The sequence below is a fragment of the Lissotriton vulgaris genome, chromosome 5, assembly GCF_964263255.1.
Source record: "Lissotriton vulgaris chromosome 5, aLisVul1.2, whole genome shotgun sequence".
Lineage (NCBI taxonomy): Eukaryota > Metazoa > Chordata > Amphibia > Caudata > Salamandridae > Lissotriton > Lissotriton vulgaris.
This window is the reverse complement of record NC_141693.1, coordinates 2,031,393,626-2,031,417,721: the sequence shown is the minus strand read 5'-3', so window position 1 is coordinate 2,031,417,721 and position 24,096 is coordinate 2,031,393,626. Positions and strand designations below refer to the sequence as shown.

Genomic DNA, 24,096 nt, shown 5'->3' with positions numbered 1-24,096 from the left:
GGCCTGCACCTTTGTCTTTATTTTATTTTGGACTACGTGGGATGCAGATGTGATCGACCTCATTTGTTTGATGTATGTTTGCACACTATGTACACGTATATTTGCTTCGACTTGTTTTTTGTATTTTGTATTATGTTGTATAACTTTTTTCATCACTGGCTTTAAAGCGCTCTGATATCGCAATGGTCTGGTTCGCTCTCTATGAAACTTTCAAAATAAAATAAATAAATGTGTGCCATGCACTTATTTAATTAAAAGATCAACTATTTAGGGAGTCTAATCTCCAGCACATTTACTTGAGAAAGTCCTTATATTACACCTTACGTTTCACTAAAACCCATGCTGTTGTGTATTTTACATGTGTTAAGGTCTTCTTCTCATTGCTGCTTCTAATTACTTTATTCCAACTTGACTGCATGTGTTAGGTAATTTATTGCGCTGAATTGTCATTGATTTATTTTTTCACGCCCTGCCTTCAAGGTTTCCAAAATGTATTACTATTTTAATTTGCGTAAAATCTAATAAGAGAAAAAGAGAGGTGATGAGAGACAGAGCACGTAGTAGGCCAGCGTCTGATATGCATCCGATTAGACTGGCAGTTTTGCCAGTCACTGTCTTTGTTAGAACAGATTCACAATTGCTTTATTAATCTTCCTGCTTCCACAAATTTGCTTGAAAATGCACCATTTGTCCACTCTTTTTTCAAAATGTTCTCACTGGGAGAACCTCAACCCCCAACCCCCCCCCCCCCCCCCCCCCCCCCAAACACCTTTATGTTGTTCGGGCTCGCCACAGTGCGGTACGACTATTATTTTATGTCTCACCGCTTTCAAATGTCTCCAGCCGCCACTGCAATGGACATACTGCTCCAAGCCTTGATTAAAGCATTGGGTTTGCCCATTGGTCTGAAGATGGAATCCAAAGGACAGGACCACTTCTATGTGAAAGGACTTGCAGAAGTGTTTCCAGAACTGGGTTATACACTGGGGACCTCGGTGGTATATAAAGATCTGTGGAAGCCCATGGAGACAAAAGATCTCCTGTATGAAGATCCTCCCGAACTCTTTTGCAGTAGGCAGTTTTCTTAGAGCGGTAGAATGTTCCATCTTAGAAAAGGAGTCAACTGTTACCATAATCACATGGTTGTCCACAGATGGGGGGCAAGGAAGAGATGAAATATGTGGACACTATGCCGCGGTGCTGGGGGAACAGGTAAAGGTTGAAGCAACCCCGCTGGTGTAGTGGACAAGAAAGTGCATATCTTTCTGCATCTTCTCGCACAGACTGCCCCCAGAAATAATGAAGCACCAATGCAAGAGTGTTCTTGAAACCACGGTGACCAGCGATTGGAGAATAGTGCCACATCTGCAAGGCCTCCAACTGCACTTTCTTTATAGAGAGGAACAGCGCTTTTTCCTAATAGTAATGTTTGTCTTTTTGGTTAAGTTGATCAGACCTCCTGTTCCGCATAGCATGACTGGACCCTGTCAAGAAACAACGGCTCACTGCCTATGATACATTTTGGTTCTGTGATGTTATGCTGAGAAAGAGTTGGGCTCTCAGGATCTCGTTGTGATCGAGCGTCTGCCAGATTATTTTGAAAACATGGTATACACATAATGGCGAGTTCAAATCGACTAAAAAAGTAGGCACGCCCAGCTTTGCGGCTATTTTGGCAATTAATGCTGCAAAGACATTGTAAATTTCTACGGTCGATCCTGATTTCAAAAGGTTCTTTAGAACCCATAAAAAATTGTCTCTCTCCACGACAGGCTCGCTTCATTGCTAAGAGTTCTCTCTCAAGAACAGAGTCATTCTGTTCTGAATCTGACAAAATAAATGATAAATAAAACACAGGGTGTTTCAGTCTATCTTCTTGTCTTTAGAGCAGGACAGCCCCTACTCCCTCATCCGAGATATCTGTCTCGACTATGAAGTTCTTGGTTGTGTCGAGATGACGTAAAATAGGGGCCCGAGTGAAAGATCTTTTTAATGACTGAAAAGCGCTCTATGCAGTGTCTGTCCGTTTGTATCCTCGCTGCAGACTTTGCTTCTTTAATGTCTGAGAAATGATACTTGTTTGATGGGTAAAGTTATCCATCAACGGACAGTAGAAGTTTGTTAATCCCAAGAAGCACTGAATTTCTTTAATGGTCGACGGCTATGGCTAGTTGAGTTGGGATCCGTGGCTCTTCCATCATTGTTGATCCGATAACTCAAATACTACACTTCGGGACGATCAATTTAGCATTTTTCTGGTTTGCAGCATAAATTGTTCTGTCGTAGTCTTTCCGGTACTTGAGTAAGGTGTGTGATGAAGGCTGGGGTTTGAAGAGTAGACCAGGATGTTGTCCAGATAGATTACCACAGTCTGGTTCAGGAGGTCCGTGAATACATTATCCATGAATCTTTGAAAGATAGAAGGAGCATTAGTCAATGTGAAGGGCATAGCCCTATATTCAAGGTGGAGCAAGGGAGTTCTGAATGCTGCCTTCCATTCATCTCCTCCTTTGACTCGAAGGAAGAGTTTGGTAAACAATTGTCCCCTCTGACTGATTCTAATATGTCTTGGATAAGAGACTAGGTGGTCTGTTATTGTGATCTAGTTCAGCCCTCTAAAGTCTACGCACGGCTGAAGACCATAATTTTTCATCGGTACGAAAAAGAGAGGTGCCCCAGCAGGTGATGAGGACCATGTAACAAGACCACTTTGAAGATTCTCTTTGAGATATTGCTCAAGTGTACGTGTCCAAAGGGTACTATGGTCCCAGGGTCCAGAGGAATGACACAATTGTATTCTCAGTGAGGAAGTAACATAATATGTTAAGGTTTCTGGAATACGTCTGCATAAATCTGATCGTGACTAGGTTCCCCTTGTACAAGATTGATGGTATTACACACATCCTCCTTAGGCCACCAGTATTCCTCAAAAGAATTACAGAATTGATGGCAAAAACGCAAGGACAAGGAGATGGTTATGGTTTCCCAATTGATATAGGAGTTCTGCCTAACAAGTCCGGGGATACCTAACATCATGATATGGTTGAGAGAAGCAATGAGATCAAAGGACAGATGCTTTTGATTCGTACTAAAAGTCAGTGTAATTTCCTTAACTGGGCCAGAAACAAGCGGGGTTTGTCTACAATATGTACTTGTTCAGATCTTTCCTTGGAAACTCGAGGTATCAGTTTTTCTGTGGCCCTTTGCTCATCCAAATAAATGTTGCTAGCTCCACAATCCAATAAGGCTATTATTTTTTCCTACGTACCAGTAGGTAATCCTAATAGCATAGGTAACAGACGAAGAGAATCAGACATTCATTTGAGAAACAGATTGAAGGTATGCTAGACAATCCCGCTCTCACCTTTCTTACAGAGGGCTGGATCCAGCGTTCCATGGCCTTTGTGGGCGAGTGGGCCAACTACAAATCATATGACCAGGAGAACCACAATATAAGCAAAACCCTTGTTTCCTTCTGTTATGCCGCTCGGTCTGAGACAATGGTCCTTGAGCAAGGCCTATTTGCATTTGCTTTTCTTCAGTCGGAAGGCACTTTTGGGGCATCCTGGGAGTGTGTGGATGGGCTGTTCCTGTATGTTGTTGGACGCTGGCCGTGCCACTCTCCAACCGGCGCTCATTGAGGTGGTGTTTCACAGACAAATCCAAATCCATCAGGCCAGCCATGTAAAATTGTTCGAGGTTAACGCACAAGCTCGTCCTTGATTTTTTTCACAAAGTCTTCGATGAAAGAGGGTAACTAGAGTGCGTTCCACCCAGGTGGTTTCTGCAGCTAATTGTTGAAAACTGGTTATGTATTGGAGGACGTCTAAGTTCCCCTGTTGGATTTCACACAGGGCTTCTTCTGCGGAAGTTTCTAAACCAGGCCTTTCTTACCTTTGTCTGAAGGCAGACAATGCAGTGATCAAATAATCCGACTTTGGATCTGTCTAGCGAAAAGTGGGGTGGACAGAAAGCAAAGAATACCATGAAGGATTTCCTTCAATTTATTTGGATTGCCCGAATAACGTGGAATGGTGGCTGAGGCCGATGGTACATCGGAGGACCTGGCTGCCAGAACTTGTCGTAACACCAAGTTTTCCTCTCGCAACTGTTGCAAATCCTGAGCTTGTTGTTGAACCATCTGCGCTTGTGCTTGTGCTGCCCCTGCGGGCCCTTTTGGAGGCAATACTGGGGGACATCCAAGGCTTCAACACAGTTTTGAGCATTGTAATCTGTCAAGTTCAGGACTTGTTCTTCTGACTTTAAGGTGTAGAGATGTTTCCCTGTTCAGAGCCTTGAAGGTTCTGGTTTGTCCGAGGTAGGGGTGACACATTCTGGTAGCCACCTTGCTGCTGACAATGTAACGTCAGGGCAGACAGTGCCTTTCGGAAAGAGCCCTTTAGAGGAAAACCCTGAAGGAACAAACCTCTGGTAGAGGTGAAGACTTCAGGAATCCAGGCAACAGGACATGTCAAGGAGAATACTCAGCAAGGACACGTCGGACCCGGGAAGTAAGAGGAGACTTGCAGAGGAAAGAAACACACAGGGAAGAAGGACTACCAACTGGAGCGAAGGAAAGCCAACAGGAGCGAAGAGTGCTGCAACTCAAGGAAAATCAAATATCCAGACCCTTAAATACCTAAGGACAGGAAGTGATGCAACAGGAAAGGATAACCACCATCTTGGATTGAAAAGGAAGAGGTGAAAGGATAAGGAAACCCCCATCCTGGAATGGTATAGGAAAATGACCCCAGGGCACTCTGGGAACCAGACAGAAGAATCATGGGAAGAAGATACAAGGAAAATGGCCCCTAGAAGAGAAATCGTTGCTGGCAAATCCCTGTAAAGCCCCTCCATGTATCGGGCAAGCAGAGGGGGCTCAGGCAGTATTTGTGGGAGAAGCTGTGGTTCCAAGAGTGGAGCCGCAGTGCTTTAAACATACAATGGCCTCATTAGCGGCTCGCTACCTAAATTCATGGCATGCCCAGAAAGAGAAAGAAGGTGCTGTGGGACGCACCTTGGTGCCCAAGAAAGAAACATCGTTCCGCTGCACTGATATGGAGTATTTACAGCACTCCGCGAGCCTCAGGCAGGGTAAATGGGGTTTGTCTTCTCTATTTTTTTTGTCTATCGGGGACGCACCTGGTTGTCCCTGGTCCCCGCTTTTGTTTGTTTTATATCTGGAGCCCATGGCTCAACGACTTCAGGTGCATCCGTCTATTATAGAGATTCCCCTCATCATTTGATTCGCCTATATGCTGATGATGTCATCTTGTCTATTTCAGAGCGTATGACTTCGCTTCTGGTCATATTTGGTGAGCTTTAAGCTTTCAACCGAGTGTCTGGATTTAAGGCTAGCATGCAAAAGTCCCAGATCTTGAATCTTGGGCTCTCTGCTCCCTTTCAAATGGACTACTGGTGCTGCTCCTAATTTAGGCATTTCTTTAGCCCAAACTATCGCTCATACTGTGGCTATCAACTATGCGTCTCATCACCCAGTCGCAAGGTTTTGTTGTCATGGACTCTCGTCCGTCTTTTCATTGTTGGGGCGAATTGCGGCGGTGAAGGTGACGATTCTTCCTCGCGTCCTATTTGTATTCCAGACTTTTCCCTTGGCCCACCAGCTAACACTATCCAGTCCTTTCAACTGGACATCAGCAAATGTATCTGGGCTGGGAAGGAACCTCGCCTTCACATCGAGCGAAGGGTGAAGGGTGGTTGGCTGTTCCCCAGCTCCTTCGTTGCTGTCAGGCTAGCCAACTACGGTTCTTAGCAGAGTGGAACCAGCATCTTTCTGAGGAGCTCTGCTCCTTCATGGATCAAGCTGTGGTGGGGGTGCATGTATGGAAAGAAGCTCGGCTTCCCCTAAGCCCCGATCCTGGGGTCTTTATTCCTCCTCAGTAACGAGTGCCTCGCTCGGGTCTGGGACGCGTTGCGTTTAAGATAGGTTTGACCACATTCCCGTCCCCTTTCACCCCCTTTTTTGCCATTTCTTATTTTGCTCCCAGAATGCACCGAGGACACTTTTGATGATGGATAGACGGGGGATGCAAGCGGGCGGGGTCCCCTTTGATAGACATGGACTCGTCCCCTGTGCCCACCTGACTCAGACCACGTCTACTATCTACAACTGCGACGGGCTCAGGGCGACCAATGGCCTCTTTTGGGAAGGGGTTGCTTCTTAAGGACGATGAAAGACGCTTGGTATCCGAGCTCTACAGCTTGTTGGGGGTCAAGAGGCCACAGGCTAAGTCCCAGAACAGCTCAGATGGGAAATTAAATAGGGAGATCCTTCTCATAAAAGAAAGGGAAGATATATTTCATCGGCTGCATTTATGGCTGGCACTGAAACCGCTCATAAATTGCTTCTTCTTGGTATCTCACCTGACGAGACTCCGGAGTGAAGAGCGCACCGGGGGTCGTGGAAGCGTGGAGACCCACCTCCATTTGCTTCGGCATTGCCCGAAGCTCCCTAGATACTGGGCTCAAGTCTTAGATGACACAGACTCTGCTGGACACCCCCCTCCCGAGGTTCCCAGCATGCGCCATCCTGGGGCTCTGAACCCCCTGACTCACCCTCCATCATAGGGGGGCAGATGGCGCACCTCAACAGGTGCCCAGACGAGTCTCCTGACCACATCTCATGGATACACACGCTAGGGGGCGTCCTGGGGATGGAAAAGCAGCGACTGCGGGCGGCCCCCGACTCAGATCCTTGGGCCTCTTTATTCATATTATTTTTTCTGAATTTTAAGTGCCAGATACATTTGCGGCTCCTACAACTGTTCCTTGTAGCCCCCCTGAAGCCCAAGCCAGTCTTGCGGATCAGCACCCCTGTACCCCGCTGTCGGCCCCAGGGTTGTAGACAGAAGCTGGGCATGGATGTATTTTCTTGTTTACATGACGGCGTGGCCAGGCCTAGGGGCTTGGAGGCGACATGCTGTGCATACATGTGATATGGCTGTGTTAATAAACAGAACTGATCCATAAAAGGGAGAAGCAAAAGTAAAGCACACAAACAAGCCAGAAAACCAGTGAGAAGGGCTCCTGCTCCTGGCCACCACAAGACAAGCGCAGCCGGTCCAGGGACCCTCTTGGAAAGGGACCAGGTTCAAATGAAGAAGAGTCCAGTCCTCCAGCTGAAGAAATGTGGAGACCAGGGCCCCCTTTCTTCTGTGAGCTCCCCCCCCCTGACAGGAAGTCGCCACCAGTGAAGATGGAGTGGGGTTCAGTCCTTCAAGCGCTGTTCCAAGGGGCACATGGACTCACCCTCTTGCGGCCCTGCACCATCTCTGTGTAGACCCCTTCATCAGCCAAACATTGAGCCAACTTGGAACAAGCATTGGCCGCTTCATCTGACGCGTCCTCTGCTCCACGAGGCATTCCATGTCTCTTCCCACTAAAGATGGAAAGAAACAAAACAGAGTCACTAAAGCAGACACCAAATGCAATCTTGCAAAAAAGTGCAGCACTCCAGCCCCCCCACAAGGGCACATGGCGGCTCCACTCTGGGGAAATGTACCAACCCCCAAGATGAGTGTCCCAGGAAAGGGAGAATCTTGTGATCCTCATTAGAAAAGGAGAAACCTGACCCTTCGGTATAATACTGTCATCTCCTTCAAGGAGGGCAATCCCAGCATCCTCTCTAGAGAGGGGGCAATCCAAGCATCCTCTCCAGAGAGGGGGCAATCCTAGCATCCTCTCCAGAGAGGGGGCAATCGCTGCACCCCCCCCCCCCCAGAAATGGGGGCAATCCCTGCATCCTCTCCAGAGAGGGGGCAATCCCTGCATCCTCTCCAGAGAGGGGGCAATCCAAGCATCCTCTCCAGAGAGGGGGCAATCCCTGTATCCACTTCAGAGAGGGGGCAATCCCAGCATCCTCTCAAGAGAGGGGGCAATCCATGCATCCTCTCCAGAGAGGGGGCGATCCCTGCATCCTCTCCAGAGAGGGGGCAATCCCAGCATCCCCTCAAGAGAGGGGGCAATCCCTGAATCCTCTCCAGAGAGGGGGAAATCCCTGCATACTCTCCAGAAAGTGGGCAATCCCAGCATCCCCTCAAGAGAGGGCGCAATCCCTGCATCCTGCCCAGAGAGGGGGCAATCCCGGCATCCTCTCTAGAGGGGGGGGGGGGGCAATCCCTGCATCCTCTCCAGAGAGGGGGCAATCCCTGCATCCTCTCTAGAGAGGGGGCAATCCCTGCATCCTCTCTAGAGAGGGGGCGATCCCTGCATCCCCTCCAGAGAGGTGGTAATCCCTGCATCCTCTCTAGAGAGGGGGCAATCCCTGCATCCTCTCTAGAGAGGGGGCGATCCCTGCATCCCCCCCAGAGAGGGGGCAATCCATGCATCCTCTCCAGAGAGGGGGCAATCCAAGCATCCTCTCCAGAGAGGGGGCAATCCCAGCATCCTCTCAAGAGAGGGGGCAATCCATGCATCCTCTCCAGAGAGGGGGCGATCCCTGCATCCTCTCCAGAGAGGGGGCAATCCCAGCATCCCCTCAAGAGAGGGGGCAATCCCTGAATCCTCTCCAGAGAGGGGGCAATCCCTGCATCCTCTCCAGAGAGGGGGCAATCCAAGCATCCTCTCCAGAGAGGGGGCAATCCCTGTATCCACTTCAGAGAGGGGGCAATTCCAGCATCCTCTCAAGAGAGGGGGCAATCCATGCATCCTCTCCAGAGAGGGGGCGATCCCTGCATCCTCTCCAGAGAGGGGGCAATCCCAGCATCCCCTCAAGAGAGGGGGCAATCCCTGAATCCTCTCCAGAGAGGGGGAAATCCCTGCATACTCTCCAGAAAGTGGGCAATCCCAGCATCCCCTCAAGAGAGGGCGCAATCCCTGCATCCTGCCCAGAGAGGGGGCAATCCCGGCATCCTCTCTAGAGGGGGGGGGGGCAATCCCTGCATCCTCTCCAGAGAGGGGGCAATCCCTGCATCCTCTCTAGAGAGGGGGCAATCCCTGCATCCTCTCTAGAGAGGGGGCGATCCCTGCATCCCCTCCAGAGAGGTGGTAATCCCTGCATCCTCTCTAGAGAGGGGGCAATCCCTGCATCCTCTCTAGAGAGGGGGCGATCCCTGCATCCCCCCCAGAGAGGGGGCAATCCCTGCATCCTCTCCAGAGAGGGGGCCATCCCTGCATCCTCTCCAGAGAGGGGGCACTCCCTGCATCCTCTCCAGAGAGGGGGCACTCCCTGCATCCTCTCCAGAGAGGGGGCAATCTCTGCATCCTCTCAAGAGAGGGGGTGATCCCTGCATCCTCTTCAGAGAGGGGGTAATCCCTGCATCCCCTCCAGAGACGGGCAATCCCTGCATCCTCTTCAGAGAGGGGGAAATCCCTGCATCCTCCCCCCTCCCCCCAGAGAGGGGGCAATCCCTGCATCCCGAGAGGGGCAATCCTAGCATCCTCTCCAGAGAGGGGGCAATCCCTGCATCCTCTCCAGAGAGGGGGCAGTCCCTGCATCCTCTCCAGAGAGGGGGCAATCCCTGCATCCTCTCCAGAGAGGGGGCAATCCCTGCATCCTCTCCAGAGAAGGGGCAATCCCTGCATCCTCTCCAGAGAGGGGGGCAATCCCTGCATCCGCCCCCGCAGAGAGGAGGCAATCCCTGCATCCCCTCCAGAGAGGGGCAATCCTAGCATCCTCTCCAGAGAGGGGGCAATCCCTGCATCCCCCCCAGAGATGGGGGAAATCCCTGCATCGTCTCCAGAGAGGGGGCAATCCCAGCTTCCTCTCCAGAGAGGGGGCAATCCCTGCATCCCCCCCAGAGATGAGGGCAATCCCTGCATCCTCTCCAGAGAGGGGGCAATCCCAGCATACTCTTCAGAGAGGGGGAAATCCCAGCATCCTCTCCAGAGAGGGAGCAATCCCTGCATCCGCCCCCCGCCAGAGAGGGGGCAATCCCTGCATCCCCTCCAGAGAGGGGGCAATCCTAGCATCCTCTCCAGAGAGGGGGAAATCCCTGCATCCCCCCCAGAGATGGGGGCAATCCCTGCATCCTCTCCAGAGAAGGGGCAATCCCAGCATCCTCTCCAGAGAGGGGGCAATCCCTGCATCCCCCACCAGAGATGGGGGCAATCCCTGCATCCTCTCCAGAGAGGGGGCAATCCCAGCATCCTCTTCAGAGAGGGGGAAATCCCAGCATCCTCTCCAGAGAGGGGGCAATCCCAGCATCCTCTCAAGAGAGGGGGCAATACTTGCATTACCTTCAGAGAGGGGGCAATCCCAGCATCCTCTCAAGAGAGGGGGCGATCCCTTCATCCTCTCTTGAGAGGGGGCAATCCCTGCATCTTCTCCAGAGAGGGGGCAATCCCTGCATCCTCTCCAGAGAGGGGGCAATACTTGCATTACCTTCAGAGAGGGGGCAATCCCAGCATCCTCTCAAGAGAGGGGGCGATCCCTTCATCCTCTCTTGAGAGGGGGCAATCCCTGCATCTTCTCCAGAGAGGGGGCAATCCCTGCATCCTCTCCAGAGAGGGGGCAATCCCTGCATCCTCTCCAGAGAGGGGGCAATCCCAGCATACTCTCAAGAGAGGGGGCAATCCCTGCATCCTCTCAAGAGAGGGGGCGATCCCTTCATCCTCTCTTGAGAGGGGGCAATCCCTGCATCTTCTCCAGAGAGGGGGCAATCCCTGCATCCTCTCTAGAGAGGGGGCGATCCCTGCATCCCCCCCAGAGAGGGGGCAATCCATGCATCCTCTCCAGAGAGGGGGCAATCCAAGCATCCTCTCCAGAGAGGGGGCAATCCCTGTATCCACTTCAGAGAGGGGGCAATCCCAGCATCCTCTCAAGAGAGGGGGCAATCCATGCATCCTCTCCAGAGAGGGGGCGATCCCTGCATCCTCTCCAGAGAGGGGGCAATCCCAGCATCCCCTCAAGAGAGGGGGCAATCCCTGAATCCTCTCCAGAGAGGGGGCAATCCCTGCATCCTCTCCAGAGAGGGGGCAATCCAAGCATCCTCTCCAGAGAGGGGGCAATCCCTGTATCCACTTCAGAGAGGGGGCAATCCCAGCATCCTCTCAAGAGAGGGGGCAATCCATGCATCCTCTCCAGAGAGGGGGCGATCCCTGCATCCTCTCCAGAGAGGGGGCAATCCCAGCATCCCCTCAAGAGAGGGGGCAATCCCTGAATCCTCTCCAGAGAGGGGGAAATCCCTGCATACTCTCCAGAAAGTGGGCAATCCCAGCATCCCCTCAAGAGAGGGCGCAATCCCTGCATCCTGCCCAGAGAGGGGGCAATCCCGGCATCCTCTCTAGAGGGGGGGGGGGCAATCCCTGCATCCTCTCCAGAGAGGGGGCAATCCCTGCATCCTCTCTAGAGAGGGGGCAATCCCTGCATCCTCTCTAGAGAGGGGGCGATCCCTGCATCCCCTCCAGAGAGGTGGTAATCCCTGCATCCTCTCTAGAGAGGGGGCAATCCCTGCATCCTCTCTAGAGAGGGGGCGATCCCTGCATCCCCCCCAGAGAGGGGGCAATCCCTGCATCCTCTCCAGAGAGGGGGCCATCCCTGCATCCTCTCCAGAGAGGGGGCACTCCCTGCATCCTCTCCAGAGAGGGGGCACTCCCTGCATCCTCTCCAGAGAGGGGGCAATCTCTGCATCCTCTCAAGAGAGGGGGTGATCCCTGCATCCTCTTCAGAGAGGGGGTAATCCCTGCATCCCCTCCAGAGACGGGCAATCCCTGCATCCTCTTCAGAGAGGGGGAAATCCCTGCATCCTCCCCCCTCCCCCCAGAGAGGAGGCAATCCCTGCATCCCGAGAGGGGCAATCCTAGCATCCTCTCCAGAGAGGGGGCAATCCCTGCATCCTCTCCAGAGAGGGGGCAGTCCCTGCATCCTCTCCAGAGAGGGGGCAATCCCTGCATCCTCTCCAGAGAGGGGGCAATCCCTGCATCCTCTCCAGAGAAGGGGCAATCCCTGCATCCTCTCCAGAGAGGGGGGCAATCCCTGCATCCGCCCCCGCAGAGAGGAGGCAATCCCTGCATCCCCTCCAGAGAGGGGCAATCCTAGCATCCTCTCCAGAGAGGGGGCAATCCCTGCATCCCCCCCAGAGATGGGGGAAATCCCTGCATCGTCTCCAGAGAGGGGGCAATCCCAGCTTCCTCTCCAGAGAGGGGGCAATCCCTGCATCCCCCCCAGAGATGAGGGCAATCCCTGCATCCTCTCCAGAGAGGGGGCAATCCCAGCATACTCTTCAGAGAGGGGGAAATCCCAGCATCCTCTCCAGAGAGGGAGCAATCCCTGCATCCGCCCCCCGCCAGAGAGGGGGCAATCCCTGCATCCCCTCCAGAGAGGGGGCAATCCTAGCATCCTCTCCAGAGAGGGGGAAATCCCTGCATCCCCCCCAGAGATGGGGGCAATCCCTGCATCCTCTCCAGAGAAGGGGCAATCCCAGCATCCTCTCCAGAGAGGGGGCAATCCCTGCATCCCCCACCAGAGATGGGGGCAATCCCTGCATCCTCTCCAGAGAGGGGGCAATCCCAGCATCCTCTTCAGAGAGGGGGAAATCCCAGCATCCTCTCCAGAGAGGGGGCAATCCCAGCATCCTCTCAAGAGAGGGGGCAATACTTGCATTACCTTCAGAGAGGGGGCAATCCCAGCATCCTCTCAAGAGAGGGGGCGATCCCTTCATCCTCTCTTGAGAGGGGGCAATCCCTGCATCTTCTCCAGAGAGGGGGCAATCCCTGCATCCTCTCCAGAGAGGGGGCAATACTTGCATTACCTTCAGAGAGGGGGCAATCCCAGCATCCTCTCAAGAGAGGGGGCGATCCCTTCATCCTCTCTTGAGAGGGGGCAATCCCTGCATCTTCTCCAGAGAGGGGGCAATCCCTGCATCCTCTCCAGAGAGGGGGCAATCCCTGCATCCTCTCCAGAGAGGGGGAAATCCCAGCATACTCTCAAGAGAGGGGGCAATCCCTGCATCCTTAGCAGAGAGGGGTCAATCCCTGCATCCTCTCCAGAGAGGGGGAAATCCCAGCATACTCTCCAGAGAGGGGACGATCCCTGCATCCCCCCCAGAGAGGGGGAAATCCCTTCATCCTCTCCAGAGAGGGGGCAATCCCAGCATCCCCTCAAGAAAGGGGGCAATCCCTGCATCCTCTCCAGAGAGGGGTCAATCCCTGCATCCTCTCCAGAGAGGGGGCAATACGTGAATTCCCTTCAGAGAGGGGGCAATCCCTGCATCCTCCCCAGAGAGGGGGCAATACTTGCATCCTCTCCAGAGAGGGGGCAATCCCTGCATCCTCTCCAGAGAGGGGGCAATCCCTGCATCCTCTCTAGAGAGGGGGCAAACCCCTGCATCCTCTCCAGAGAGGGGGCAATCCCTGCATCCTCTCCAGAGAGGGGTCAATCCCTGCATCCTCTCCAGAGAGGGGGCAATACGTGAATTCCCTTCAGAGAGGGGGCAATCCCTGCATCCTCCCCAGAGAGGGGGCAATACTTGCATCCTCTCCAGAGAGGGGGCAATCCCTGCATCCTCTCCAGAGAGGGGGCAATCCCTGCATCCTCTCTAGAGAGGGGGCAAACCCCTGCATCCTCTCCAGAGAGGGGGCAATCCCTGCATCCTCTCCAGAGAGGGGTCAATCCCTGCATCCTCTCCAGAGAGGGGGCAATACGTGAATTCCCTTCAGAGAGGGGGCAATCCCTGCATCCTCCCCAGAGAGGGGGCAATACTTGCATCCTCTCCAGAGAGGGGGCAATCCCTGCATCCTCTCCAGAGAGGGGGCAATCCCTGCATCCTCTCTAGAGAGGGGGCAAACCCCTGCATCCTCGCCAGAGAGGGGGCAACACTTGCATTCCATTCAGAGAGGGGGCAAATCCTGCATCCTCCCCAGAGAGGGGGCAATCCCTGCATCCTCGCCAGAGAGGGGGCAACACTTGCATTCCATTCAGAGAGGGGGCAATCCCTGCATCCTCGCCAGAGAGGGGGCAACACTTGCATTCCATTCAGAGAGGGGGCAATCCCTGCATCCTCCCCAGAGAGGGGGCAATTCCTGCATCCTCTCTAGAGAGGGGGCAAACCCAGCATTCGTTATCTTTTTCAAATAACAAAAGAATCAATCATACTCTGCTTCCCGGCTGCTCAACGCTGCTCAACGTGACCACGTGACCGGCACTCTCGGACCGGACCAGATCGGATTGTGAAGCAGAGAACGGCGGAGGTGCGTTGAAGGCTTAAAAATAAAAAAATAAAAGAACGCCAAACGCCGTTGTTGGACAGGCCACATGACGGGCCGCTCTCCCCCGGCTCGACCAAGCCCGAGCCAGTCATACAAGCACCACACACCACCATTGCACGTCCTACGTCCCCTCAGGGACACCTGCCCTCGAGCATGATAACCTCGTGGGTCCGATCCACGGCCGACCCACGCGCCCAGCCCGGGCCGCCATCTTGGACACTTCGCCACGAGGCCGCCTGGCCCCCGATCGACCTCAACCCTGGGCCTAGCCCGGCCTCAGACATTCCGGCACCACCCTCCACCCAGGAGGCGAGCGAGCTACTTGGCCAGTCAATGGGAGAAAGAGGTGTCGATGGTTCTCCCCCGGCCAGTGCCGCTCGCCCATCGCCTCCCCGGGCGCTGGCTCCACCCCCCTGCTGGGTGTCTGGACTCCCTCATCCCGGACCTCCCGACCTCCAAGTGCGAGGGTCCGGACATCAAAGCACGCCAGCCCTATAACTGGGGCAGCTCCAGAACAGGAAGGGAGTTGTATCTTGGAGTCGAGAGACGAAAGAAGAACTCATCCTGGACGGACTACTGGCGCTGCCGTAGCTCTGTCCTGTGCACCATCATCCTGCCTGTTGGCGCTGCCACAGCCGTCGTAACCTTCATCCTTCACCGTCGTCCGGATCTGCTGGCGAGGCCGCGGACCGTTGTAACTGTCATCTGCATCGGGACCTGCTTGGCTTCTCCACGGCCCGTCGACCATCCTTCATCCATATCGGGACCTGCTTGGCTTCTCCACGGCCCGCCGACCACCCTTCATCCATCTCGGGACCTGCTTGGCTCCTCCACGGCCCGATCAGCAACCACGCCGAGCTCGAGGATTGAGAGCTATTGAACTCATTGGTAACTAAGACTGTCCCGCTACCCTTTTCCTCAACCAGAGATCAGAACCGAGGGGACCCCTGAGTCCAGACCTCCTTGTATTATATCAACGTAACCTAAGAAGTGCATATAAAGTCTCGTTAACCTTCAATCTTGTGTGGTGTCCGTCTGTGGGGGGGAAGTTACTTATCTGTACAGTCGTTGGAGACGGCTCTCCCTGGAGACCTCTCCCCGTAATCTCGGCCGACCCTCCCGGTCCGTCTAACATTGGTGGCCAGCGGCGCGATCCGAATCACCGCATAACGTACAGAGAGTAGCTCACCCCACAACGAACAACAATGTCGACTAAAGAGAGCGGATCAACTGAGAAGTTCCAAATGGAAAAGCTAGAGGAATACAGCCATCGTGAACTAAAGCAGTTCTGCATCGAACTAGGTATCGCTACCACCGGACTAAGTACCAAGGACGATTTTAAGCATGCCCTAGAATCTTGGGCAGAGACCGGGGATGTCGAAGCCCCGGAGCAAAGCACCGCGAAAAAGACCAACACGGCCCCTGAAGAGCAAAGAACGGGTCTCTCGCAAGACGAGATCCAAGAAAGAGAAAAAGCCCGACTACACGAACTTGAAATGGCCCGACTCAAGATGGACATAGAACTCAAATTGGCCGAGCAAAAAATAAACTTAGAGCACCTTCGCCTCCGAGAAGAAAGAGAGGAGAAACAGAGGCAAAGGGAGCTCGAGGAAAAAAGACTAACGTACGAGCACGAGCGGAACCTAGCCGAGATCAACCTGCGCAAACAGAATAAAGAATTAGGGGTGCCCGACAGACCGTCCACCCCCGGGACCACGGACAAAAAAGTGCACATCCCCAAGGATGTGGTCCGAGAATATTTTCGAGAAGACGACATCCAGCAATGGTTTAAGGCATATGAAATCGCGATGACTGCGCACCGGATCGATAGAGCCGACTGGGGAGCCGGCCTATGGGGCAAATTCCTCAATGAGGGCCGCGATACTCTGTTACAGCTCCCAGACCACCAGATGACCTCCTACGACCATATGAAAGCGGCCCTCCTCACTCGCTATGGCCTCACGCCCGAGATGTACCGTCAGAGGTTCCGAGACTGCACACGCATTCCAGGTACAACTTGGGTGGACTATGTAACGTACTTCAGCCGAGCCTTCGAAGGCTGGATCAGAGGGAACAACGTCACGACCTACGAGCAGTTGTTCAATCTGATGGTATGGGAGCATCTGTCCAACAACTGCTTCATTGAACTACGCCAACACCTCCTCGACAGCAAGTTAACCGATCCCCGGCAGCTCGCAGCCGAAGCTGACCGGTGGGAGATCACCCGAGTGGGCCGGAATGGGTCCTACGAGCAGAACAGGAACAACAATGGTCACCACCGATCCAGAGGAGGAGGAGGGGGCCAAGGACGAGGAAGAGACAACACTCCGGCCGCCCCCACTACCAGCACCACCCCCCCGGCCAACCGGGGCAGCACCCCGGCGCGACCGGGATACAGAGCCAATGTTACATGTCACCGATGCCAACGAGTAGGCCACTATGCAAATGACCCAAGCTGCCCGCAGTATCCGAGCCCAAGACCCCGCCAGGTGGCCGCCGCGGCACTAGGGGAAGAACAGATCTCCGAGGAACCAGAAACAGACGAGCAAGAGTATCAAGGGTGGGAGCCAGCCGCCATGACTCTCGCGTGCTTAGGGGGAAGAGACATGGTCCCGCGGGTCCCCCTACCCGCTAACACCCAGAAGTACAGCCAATGGGTGAGCATCAATGGACAACGGGCCGAAGCCCTTCGAGACACCGGGGCCAGTGTGACAGCCGTCCGCTGTCATCTGGTGACCCCAGAACAATATCTACCGAACATTCTCTGCCCTGTACGATCAGCCGACAACTCGGAGAGTCTGTGTCGGATGGCCTGCGTCCCCTTTGAGTGGGGAGGGGTCTCCGGCATGTTGAAAGTAACGGTCCGAGACGACGCCCCCGTGGACTGCCTCCTCGGAAATGACCTGGAAAGCTCCCCGTGGGCAGCCGTGGAGCGAAAAGAACACTTGGGGATGTTGGGCGTCCCAGACTGGGCGTGCGTCACCACCCGGTCTATGGCCGCCCGTGCCAACCATCACCCGGAAGAACCAGAATGGCCGGCGCCTCCGCCTCCGGTCGCCCCCGCCGAGACCCCCGACCAGGGCATCCCCCTCGAACCTGCTCAACCTTCCGACCTTGCTAATCTCGACCAGTGGGCTCAAGAAGGGGGGCCCACACAAGAACAATTTCGTCAGGAGCAGAAGACCTGTCCCTCCCTTGAGGGACTCCGACAACAAGCGCTCGCCCAAAGCGCAGGGGATACCTCCGGAACTCATTGGGTCTACTGGGACAATGACCTACTGTACAGCGAGCAACGAATCGCCGAGCTGGGGGCCAACCGAGTACTAGTGGTGCCACTCCGCTTTAGAGACTTCCTGCTAAATCTGGCCCACGATGTCCCCCTGGCAGGGCACCTGGGACAAGATAAAACCTACAGCCGCCTAGTGACCCACTTCTTCTGGCCAAAAATGAGAAACGATGTGCACCAGCATTGCCGATCTTGCCCCACGTGCCAAGCCAGTGGGAAGAGCGGCCGCAAATTAAAGGCCCCCCTGCAACCCTTTCCCGTAGTCACGACCCCATTTGAGAGGGTCGGAATAGACATTGTGGGACCCCTAGACCCACGTACAAGACAAGGCCATCGCTTCATCCTAGTACTAGTGGACCACGCCACCCGCTACCCTGAGGCTATTCCTCTCCGGACCGTCACAGCCCCAGTGGTCGGCAGGGCCCTGATGGGGATCTTCTCCCGTGTGGGGTTCCCCCGAGAAGTCGTCAGTGACAGAGGCACGAACTTTATTTCCAAATACATGAAGTCCCTCTGGCAACAGTGTGGGGTCACCTACCGCTTCACGACCCCCTATCACCCCCAAGGAAACGGACTTGTTGAGCGGTTCAATCGCACTCTAAAAGGGATGATCGGGGGATTGGAAGAACCCCTCCGTCGCCAGTGGGACGTGCTGCTGCCGTGCCTCCTCTTCGCCTACCGGGAGGTCCCACAGAAGTCCCTAGGCTTCAGCCCATTCGAGCTGCTCTATGGGCACCCAGTACGGGGGCCACTCAGCCTGATCAAAGAAGGCTGGGAGTTGCCTCCGGCCAAGAGTCCTCCAGATGTCTTCCGGTACCTCCTCACCCTCCGCAACCAGTCCCAGCGGTTCAGAGACCTAGCGAAAGCCAACCTAGAGGCCAGTCAAGAGGACATGAAGAGATGGTATGACCAGAACGCCTCATCTATTGAATTCGAGCCGGGGCAACAGGTCTGGGTAATGTCCCCCACAGAACCGTGCGCTCTCCAAGACAAATGGACGGGACCCTTCAAAGTAATCGAGCGCAAGGGACCCGCCACCTATCTGATCGATATGGAGTCCGCCCGGAATCCGCTCCGAGTCCTCCACACCAACAGACTGAAACCCCACTTTGCACGAACAGAACTCAGCCTCTTGATGGCCACAGACAACGGGGTTGAGGACGACTCCGAGCCTCTCCCTGACCTCTTGCGGACCCAGGAGCAAGACGGCTCCGTGGAGGGGGTCCGACTCTCGGAGACCCTCTCCCAGGAACAACGCCAAGAGTGCCAAGCCCTCCTATCACGGTTTGCCAGCCTGTTCTCCCTCACCCCAGGTGTCACTTCCTGGTGTGTGCACGATGTGGACACCGGAGACAGCCCTCCTATCCGCCACCGGGCCTACCGCGTACCTGATCGGGTACGGGCCTGCATCCAGGCGGAAGTAACTAAGATGCTCACGCTCGGGGTCATCGAGCCCTCCGACAGTCCATGGGCCAGCCCGGTCGTACTGGTCCCCAAAGCAGCCGCCCCCGGAACCACACCCGAACTCCGGTTCTGTGTCGACTACCGGGGCCTGAATGAAGTCACCAGAACGGACGCACACCCCATCCCCCGGGCAGATGAACTGGTCGACCGAATGGGCGCTGCCCGCTACCTCAGCATCTTCGATCTAACGGCAGGATATTGGCAGATCGGCCTCACACCCCGAGCACAAGAACGTTCTGCCTTCTCCACCCCCGATGGCCACTATCACTTCACGGTCATGCCCTTCGGCATGAAAAATGCCCCAGCGACGTTCCAACGGCTCGTCAATCAGGTCCTGGCGGGGCTCGAAGAGTTCAGCGCCGCCTACCTGGACGACATCGCTGTGTACAGCCACCACTGGACCGAGCACCTCCACCACCTCCAAGCAGTATTGCAAGCCCTTCAGCGAGCTGGCCTCACGATCAAGGCCAGCAAATGTCAAATTGGACAAGGGTCAGTGACCTACCTCGGACACCAAGTGGGAAGCGGTCTAGTGGCCCCTCTTCAACTGAAAATTGCCGCCATCCAGAACTGGCAACCCCCTAACACTCAAACTGAGGTGCGAGCCTTCCTGGGCCTCACGGGCTACTACCGAAGGTTCGTGAAAGACTATGGTACCATCGTGGGGCCTCTCACCGAACTCACGTCGAAAAATCAGCCCAAGAAGGTGAACTGGACCCCAGAGTGTCAAGCGGCCTTCGAACAGCTAAAGGCCGCCATGTGTTCCGCTCCTGTACTCCAGGCCCCAGACTACAGCCGGGAGTTCGTCGTCCAGACGGATGCCTCCGACCAGGGCATTGGGGCGGTCCTGTCCCAGGTGAACACCGAAGGCCTTGATCAACCGGTGGCCTTCATCAGCCGGAGACTCCTACCACGGGAGCAACGCTGGAGCACCATAGAGAGGGAAGCCTTCGCTGTGGTATGGGCCCTCAAGAAGCTCCGACCCTACCTTTTTGGCACCCACTTCCGGGTGCAGACTGACCACCGACCCCTGCAGTGGTTGATGCATATGCGGGGGGAAAACCCAAAACTGCTACGCTGGTCCATCTCCTTGCAAGGTATGGACTTTACCGTTGAACACCGGCCTGGGTCTGACCACGCCAACGCGGATGGCCTGTCCCGGTTTTTCCGCCTCGACGAAGAGAGTCCCCAAGAGGATGGGTAACTCTCCCCGCCTTCAGCTGGGGGGGACGCATGTTGGACAGGCCACATGACGGGCCGCTCTCCCCCGGCTCGACCAAGCCCGAGCCAGTCATACAAGCACCACACACCACCATTGCACGTCCTACGTCCCCTCAGGGACACCTGCCCTCGAGCATGATAACCTCGTGGGTCCGATCCACGGCCGACCCACGCGCCCAGCCCGGGCCGCCATCTTGGACACTTCGCCACGAGGCCGCCTGGCCCCCGATCGACCTCAACCCTGGGCCTAGCCCGGCCTCAGACATTCCGGCACCACCCTCCACCCAGGAGGCGAGCGAGCTACTTGGCCAGTCAATGGGAGAAAGAGGTGTCGATGGTTCTCCCCCGGCCAGTGCCGCTCGCCCATCGCCTCCCCGGGCGCTGGCTCCACCCCCCTGCTGGGTGTCTGGACTCCCTCATCCCGGACCTCCCGACCTCCAAGTGCGAGGGTCCGGACATCAAAGCACGCCAGCCCTATAACTGGGGCAGCTCCAGAACAGGAAGGGAGTTGTATCTTGGAGTCGAGAGACGAAAGAAGAACTCATCCTGGACGGACTACTGGCGCTGCCGTAGCTCTGTCCTGTGCACCATCATCCTGCCTGTTGGCGCTGCCACAGCCGTCGTAACCTTCATCCTTCACCGTCGTCCGGATCTGCTGGCGAGGCCGCGGACCGTTGTAACTGTCATCTGCATCGGGACCTGCTTGGCTTCTCCACGGCCCGTCGACCATCCTTCATCCATATCGGGACCTGCTTGGCTTCTCCACGGCCCGCCGACCACCCTTCATCCATCTCGGGACCTGCTTGGCTCCTCCACGGCCCGATCAGCAACCACGCCGAGCTCGAGGATTGAGAGCTATTGAACTCATTGGTAACTAAGACTGTCCCGCTACCCTTTTCCTCAACCAGAGATCAGAACCGAGGGGACCCCTGAGTCCAGACCTCCTTGTATTATATCAACGTAACCTAAGAAGTGCATATAAAGTCTCGTTAACCTTCAATCTTGTGTGGTGTCCGTCTGTGGGGGGGAAGTTACTTATCTGTACAGTCGTTGGAGACGGCTCTCCCTGGAGACCTCTCCCCGTAATCTCGGCCGACCCTCCCGGTCCGTCTAACAGCCGTGATTATCGAGGAGGTACCGCAAAAACTAGAAGCTAATAAGAACACGGAATTAGTGAACTGTGATGCAAAGAACTAGTTGTACGTAGTGCGGGGGAGCAGAGGACGGAAGCAGGAAGCCCTGGACTCTGCTTCGGTAATAGCAGTCGGTCAGCGTGCAGCGTGTAGCTGAGGAACAGAGGTGAGTGTAATCACAGAGTGGGGAAAATTAAGGAAATACCGCCAATTGAATTTTGTGGGGGTACTAAAGGAGACGACGTTTATACTGAGATCTGTTATTAGATACTAAGGATATATTCCGCTGGATAGGGCATTGAAGGTAATGGCCCTTGGGAGAACAAGAGCCCGGAAGGGCATTCAAAAGAAGAAGATACAAAACCCTGATCTTAGTATAACGGAAGGAGAAGTTATGGATTTGGAAGAAAGGGGCAAAGAGTTGGCCAAGGGAGGTACAAAAGGTATACATGGCAAGGTACCGGCACGTAAAAAAGCCCCACTGAAGGAGCAAATACCCCCGGATACCATACTGCAGCAGACCTGCCCAAAGAGGGAAAAGGGCAGTTCTTCTGCTACAAAATCAATTAAAGACTTTGTGGGGAAATATTATAAAGGAAAGAGCTTGAAGGACGGGGAACTAAGTGCGGATATAAATCTCCCAACCTCAGCAAATATGGTACGCTCAACTTCAGTCAATACAGTATGTCTAGGACAAGATTCACAGGTCCTGTTCGACCTTAATCTCGCCGGAGTATCGTTGGACCCCAGACTGTCCTCATCCCCAAGATTATCCCCAAGACTTTATGCCTTGCCAAATGCCTCCCCAAGTGGCCATGAGATAGGAAGGGAGGCGGAGGAACGGGGGATAGAGACAGAGGAATATTCAAGGAATATCCACTCTTCAAAAGAATATCGGGATGAGAGGGAGAAGGACGGAGTGGAAACCGATCAGGAAAAAATAACTGATTCCACCGGACCATCTGTGTCTAATTTAGAGGTCACGGGGTCTTCTAGTGCTTTAATGTTGGATGCGATGATGATACTGCTAAATACTTGCAAGATTTATTAGAGGTAGCAGTATTAAATAATGAAGCATTAAATGCTCAAAGTTACCTGTTTAATATTATGATAGGGGAGTTAAAACAAATTAAAGATCGTATGCCTTCCATGGTTGCACCGGTTGGGGAGGAACTTCGAGAGGGGGGTAGACAGCTGCCCAATATACCAATAGAGATGCCCGAACCTAGTGTGTACGTCTCAAGATACCCAATGATAATAAAAAAAAGGAGTGAGAGCAGGGGTTTCAAACTTCGTATCCCACATCCACGAGTGTGGGAGGGTAAGAAAAAAATTAGATGGACCCAACCTCCTACACAGCAGAGACCAATAAATGTAGTTTCTGAGAAAGAAAGAGAGGGTGAAAAAGAGTCAGTAAGGTTTGCCCAGTTAATGGAAAATAAGCGAGGTAAAGGAACTGCCTCTGATGAACCCGAAAGGGTAGGCAGAAGTAAAAAAGGCATAAGAAATCCTAAGAACAAGAAAGATAGTCCTGATAAGGATTGTGTGGTACCAGACCAGGGGTTAAAGGCTAATAAGAAGGGAGTGAGACCGCAAGTTGGTGAAAGTATTAGCTCTACCACAGGGCATGTCGAGACTGGTATCCTCCATGAGAGAAGTATAAGTATAAGAGACCTATCAAGGATCCCCCGAGAGTTAGAGGTAAGAGGTAGTTCAGATTTATGGCTATATTTTGAGCCGAGTGACCAGGGAAAAGGGCGGAAAAAGGTGAGGAAATGAATCTCGCTAAATAGATCCCAATTGCTTTTCTCTCTTGCAAACTGTAAAAGTGTACGTAGTATTGGCTCAGCAGATCTTAAAGAAGTGGGGTTCTGTGTGAACAATAAAGGGACTGAAGTCACTAAGGTTCTGCTGTATTCTGAATTAGTCAAGTCAGCATTAATTAGGGCGGAACCAGAGTTACATAAAGAAGGTATTGGATTGGTTAAAAAGATGGAAACGCAAGGATCAATTCCTATTAAACCATGCCGGTCCGGGACAAAGGCCGGTCAGAATGATTGGTGCCTGCTGGGAAGAAAAGGATGATATAGAAATTACGATAAGAAATAGGGATCAGGAGTTAGGCGAACAAGCAATATTAGCTGGAAATAGATATAGAGCCTTGGCATTTCCTGATTATGATATACACAGGAGCCTAAATGAAATTGACTAAGTATCTGGGTCGTCACACAGCCTGACAGTGTTATCCTGGAATATATATGGGTTTAAAAGAATAGAAAATCAGGCACATTTTAAAAAGATCATTGATAGCTGCGAAATTGTGTGCTTGCAAGAGACCTGGCTGTGTGACGATACCCAAGTAAGTGTAGGGTTTGTTCAGCAGACAAAGGTAGCGGTAGGAAGACGCTTTGGTAGACCCTCAGGAGGGCAGGCAACATTGGTATTGACCAAAATTGCCAAGAAAGTGGTTCTGTTGAATGTAAAACGTAAATGGGTGATAGGATGTAGAGTGTTATTGTTGAACCCAGACCCTCGGTTTCACAGTATTATTATTGTAAATGTGTACATTCAGAAGGGGGAAGAGAGGCTGTACAAAGATGACATGCAAAAATGAAATGAAGATCTGTCAACTATGACTGAGAACTATCCAAGAGATGCAGTGCTAGTGCTGGGTGATTTTAATCATAAGTTAAACCCTGTGAGGACAGGATCCGGAAGCAAAGGAGACTTTGTAAAATGTTGGTGAGGAATAAAAAACTATAACGCACATCGCATATTTCCCTATCGCCGGATTTTATCACCGTGTTAGCGCGTCAATATCAACGC

The 24,096-nt window shown here is 53.7% G+C and overlaps 1 protein-coding gene across 4 annotated transcripts in view; it reads right to left on the bottom strand.

The window, feature by feature from the left end:
• The window catches only part of TTC16 (tetratricopeptide repeat domain 16), a 589,702-nt gene that overhangs the window by 56,772 nt on the left and 508,834 nt on the right, over positions 1-24,096 (bottom strand). For 3 of the 4 annotated variants that reach the window (XM_086924937.1, XM_086924936.1, XM_086924940.1), the window contains one exon: positions 7,270-7,399. The exons of the other annotated variant lie outside the window; for it this stretch is intronic. In XM_086924937.1, coding sequence (XP_086781063.1) covers positions 7,270-7,399 — 130 coding nt within the window. The remainder of the gene's footprint in view (positions 1-7,269; positions 7,400-24,096) is intronic. 4 annotated transcript variants of the gene reach the window in all.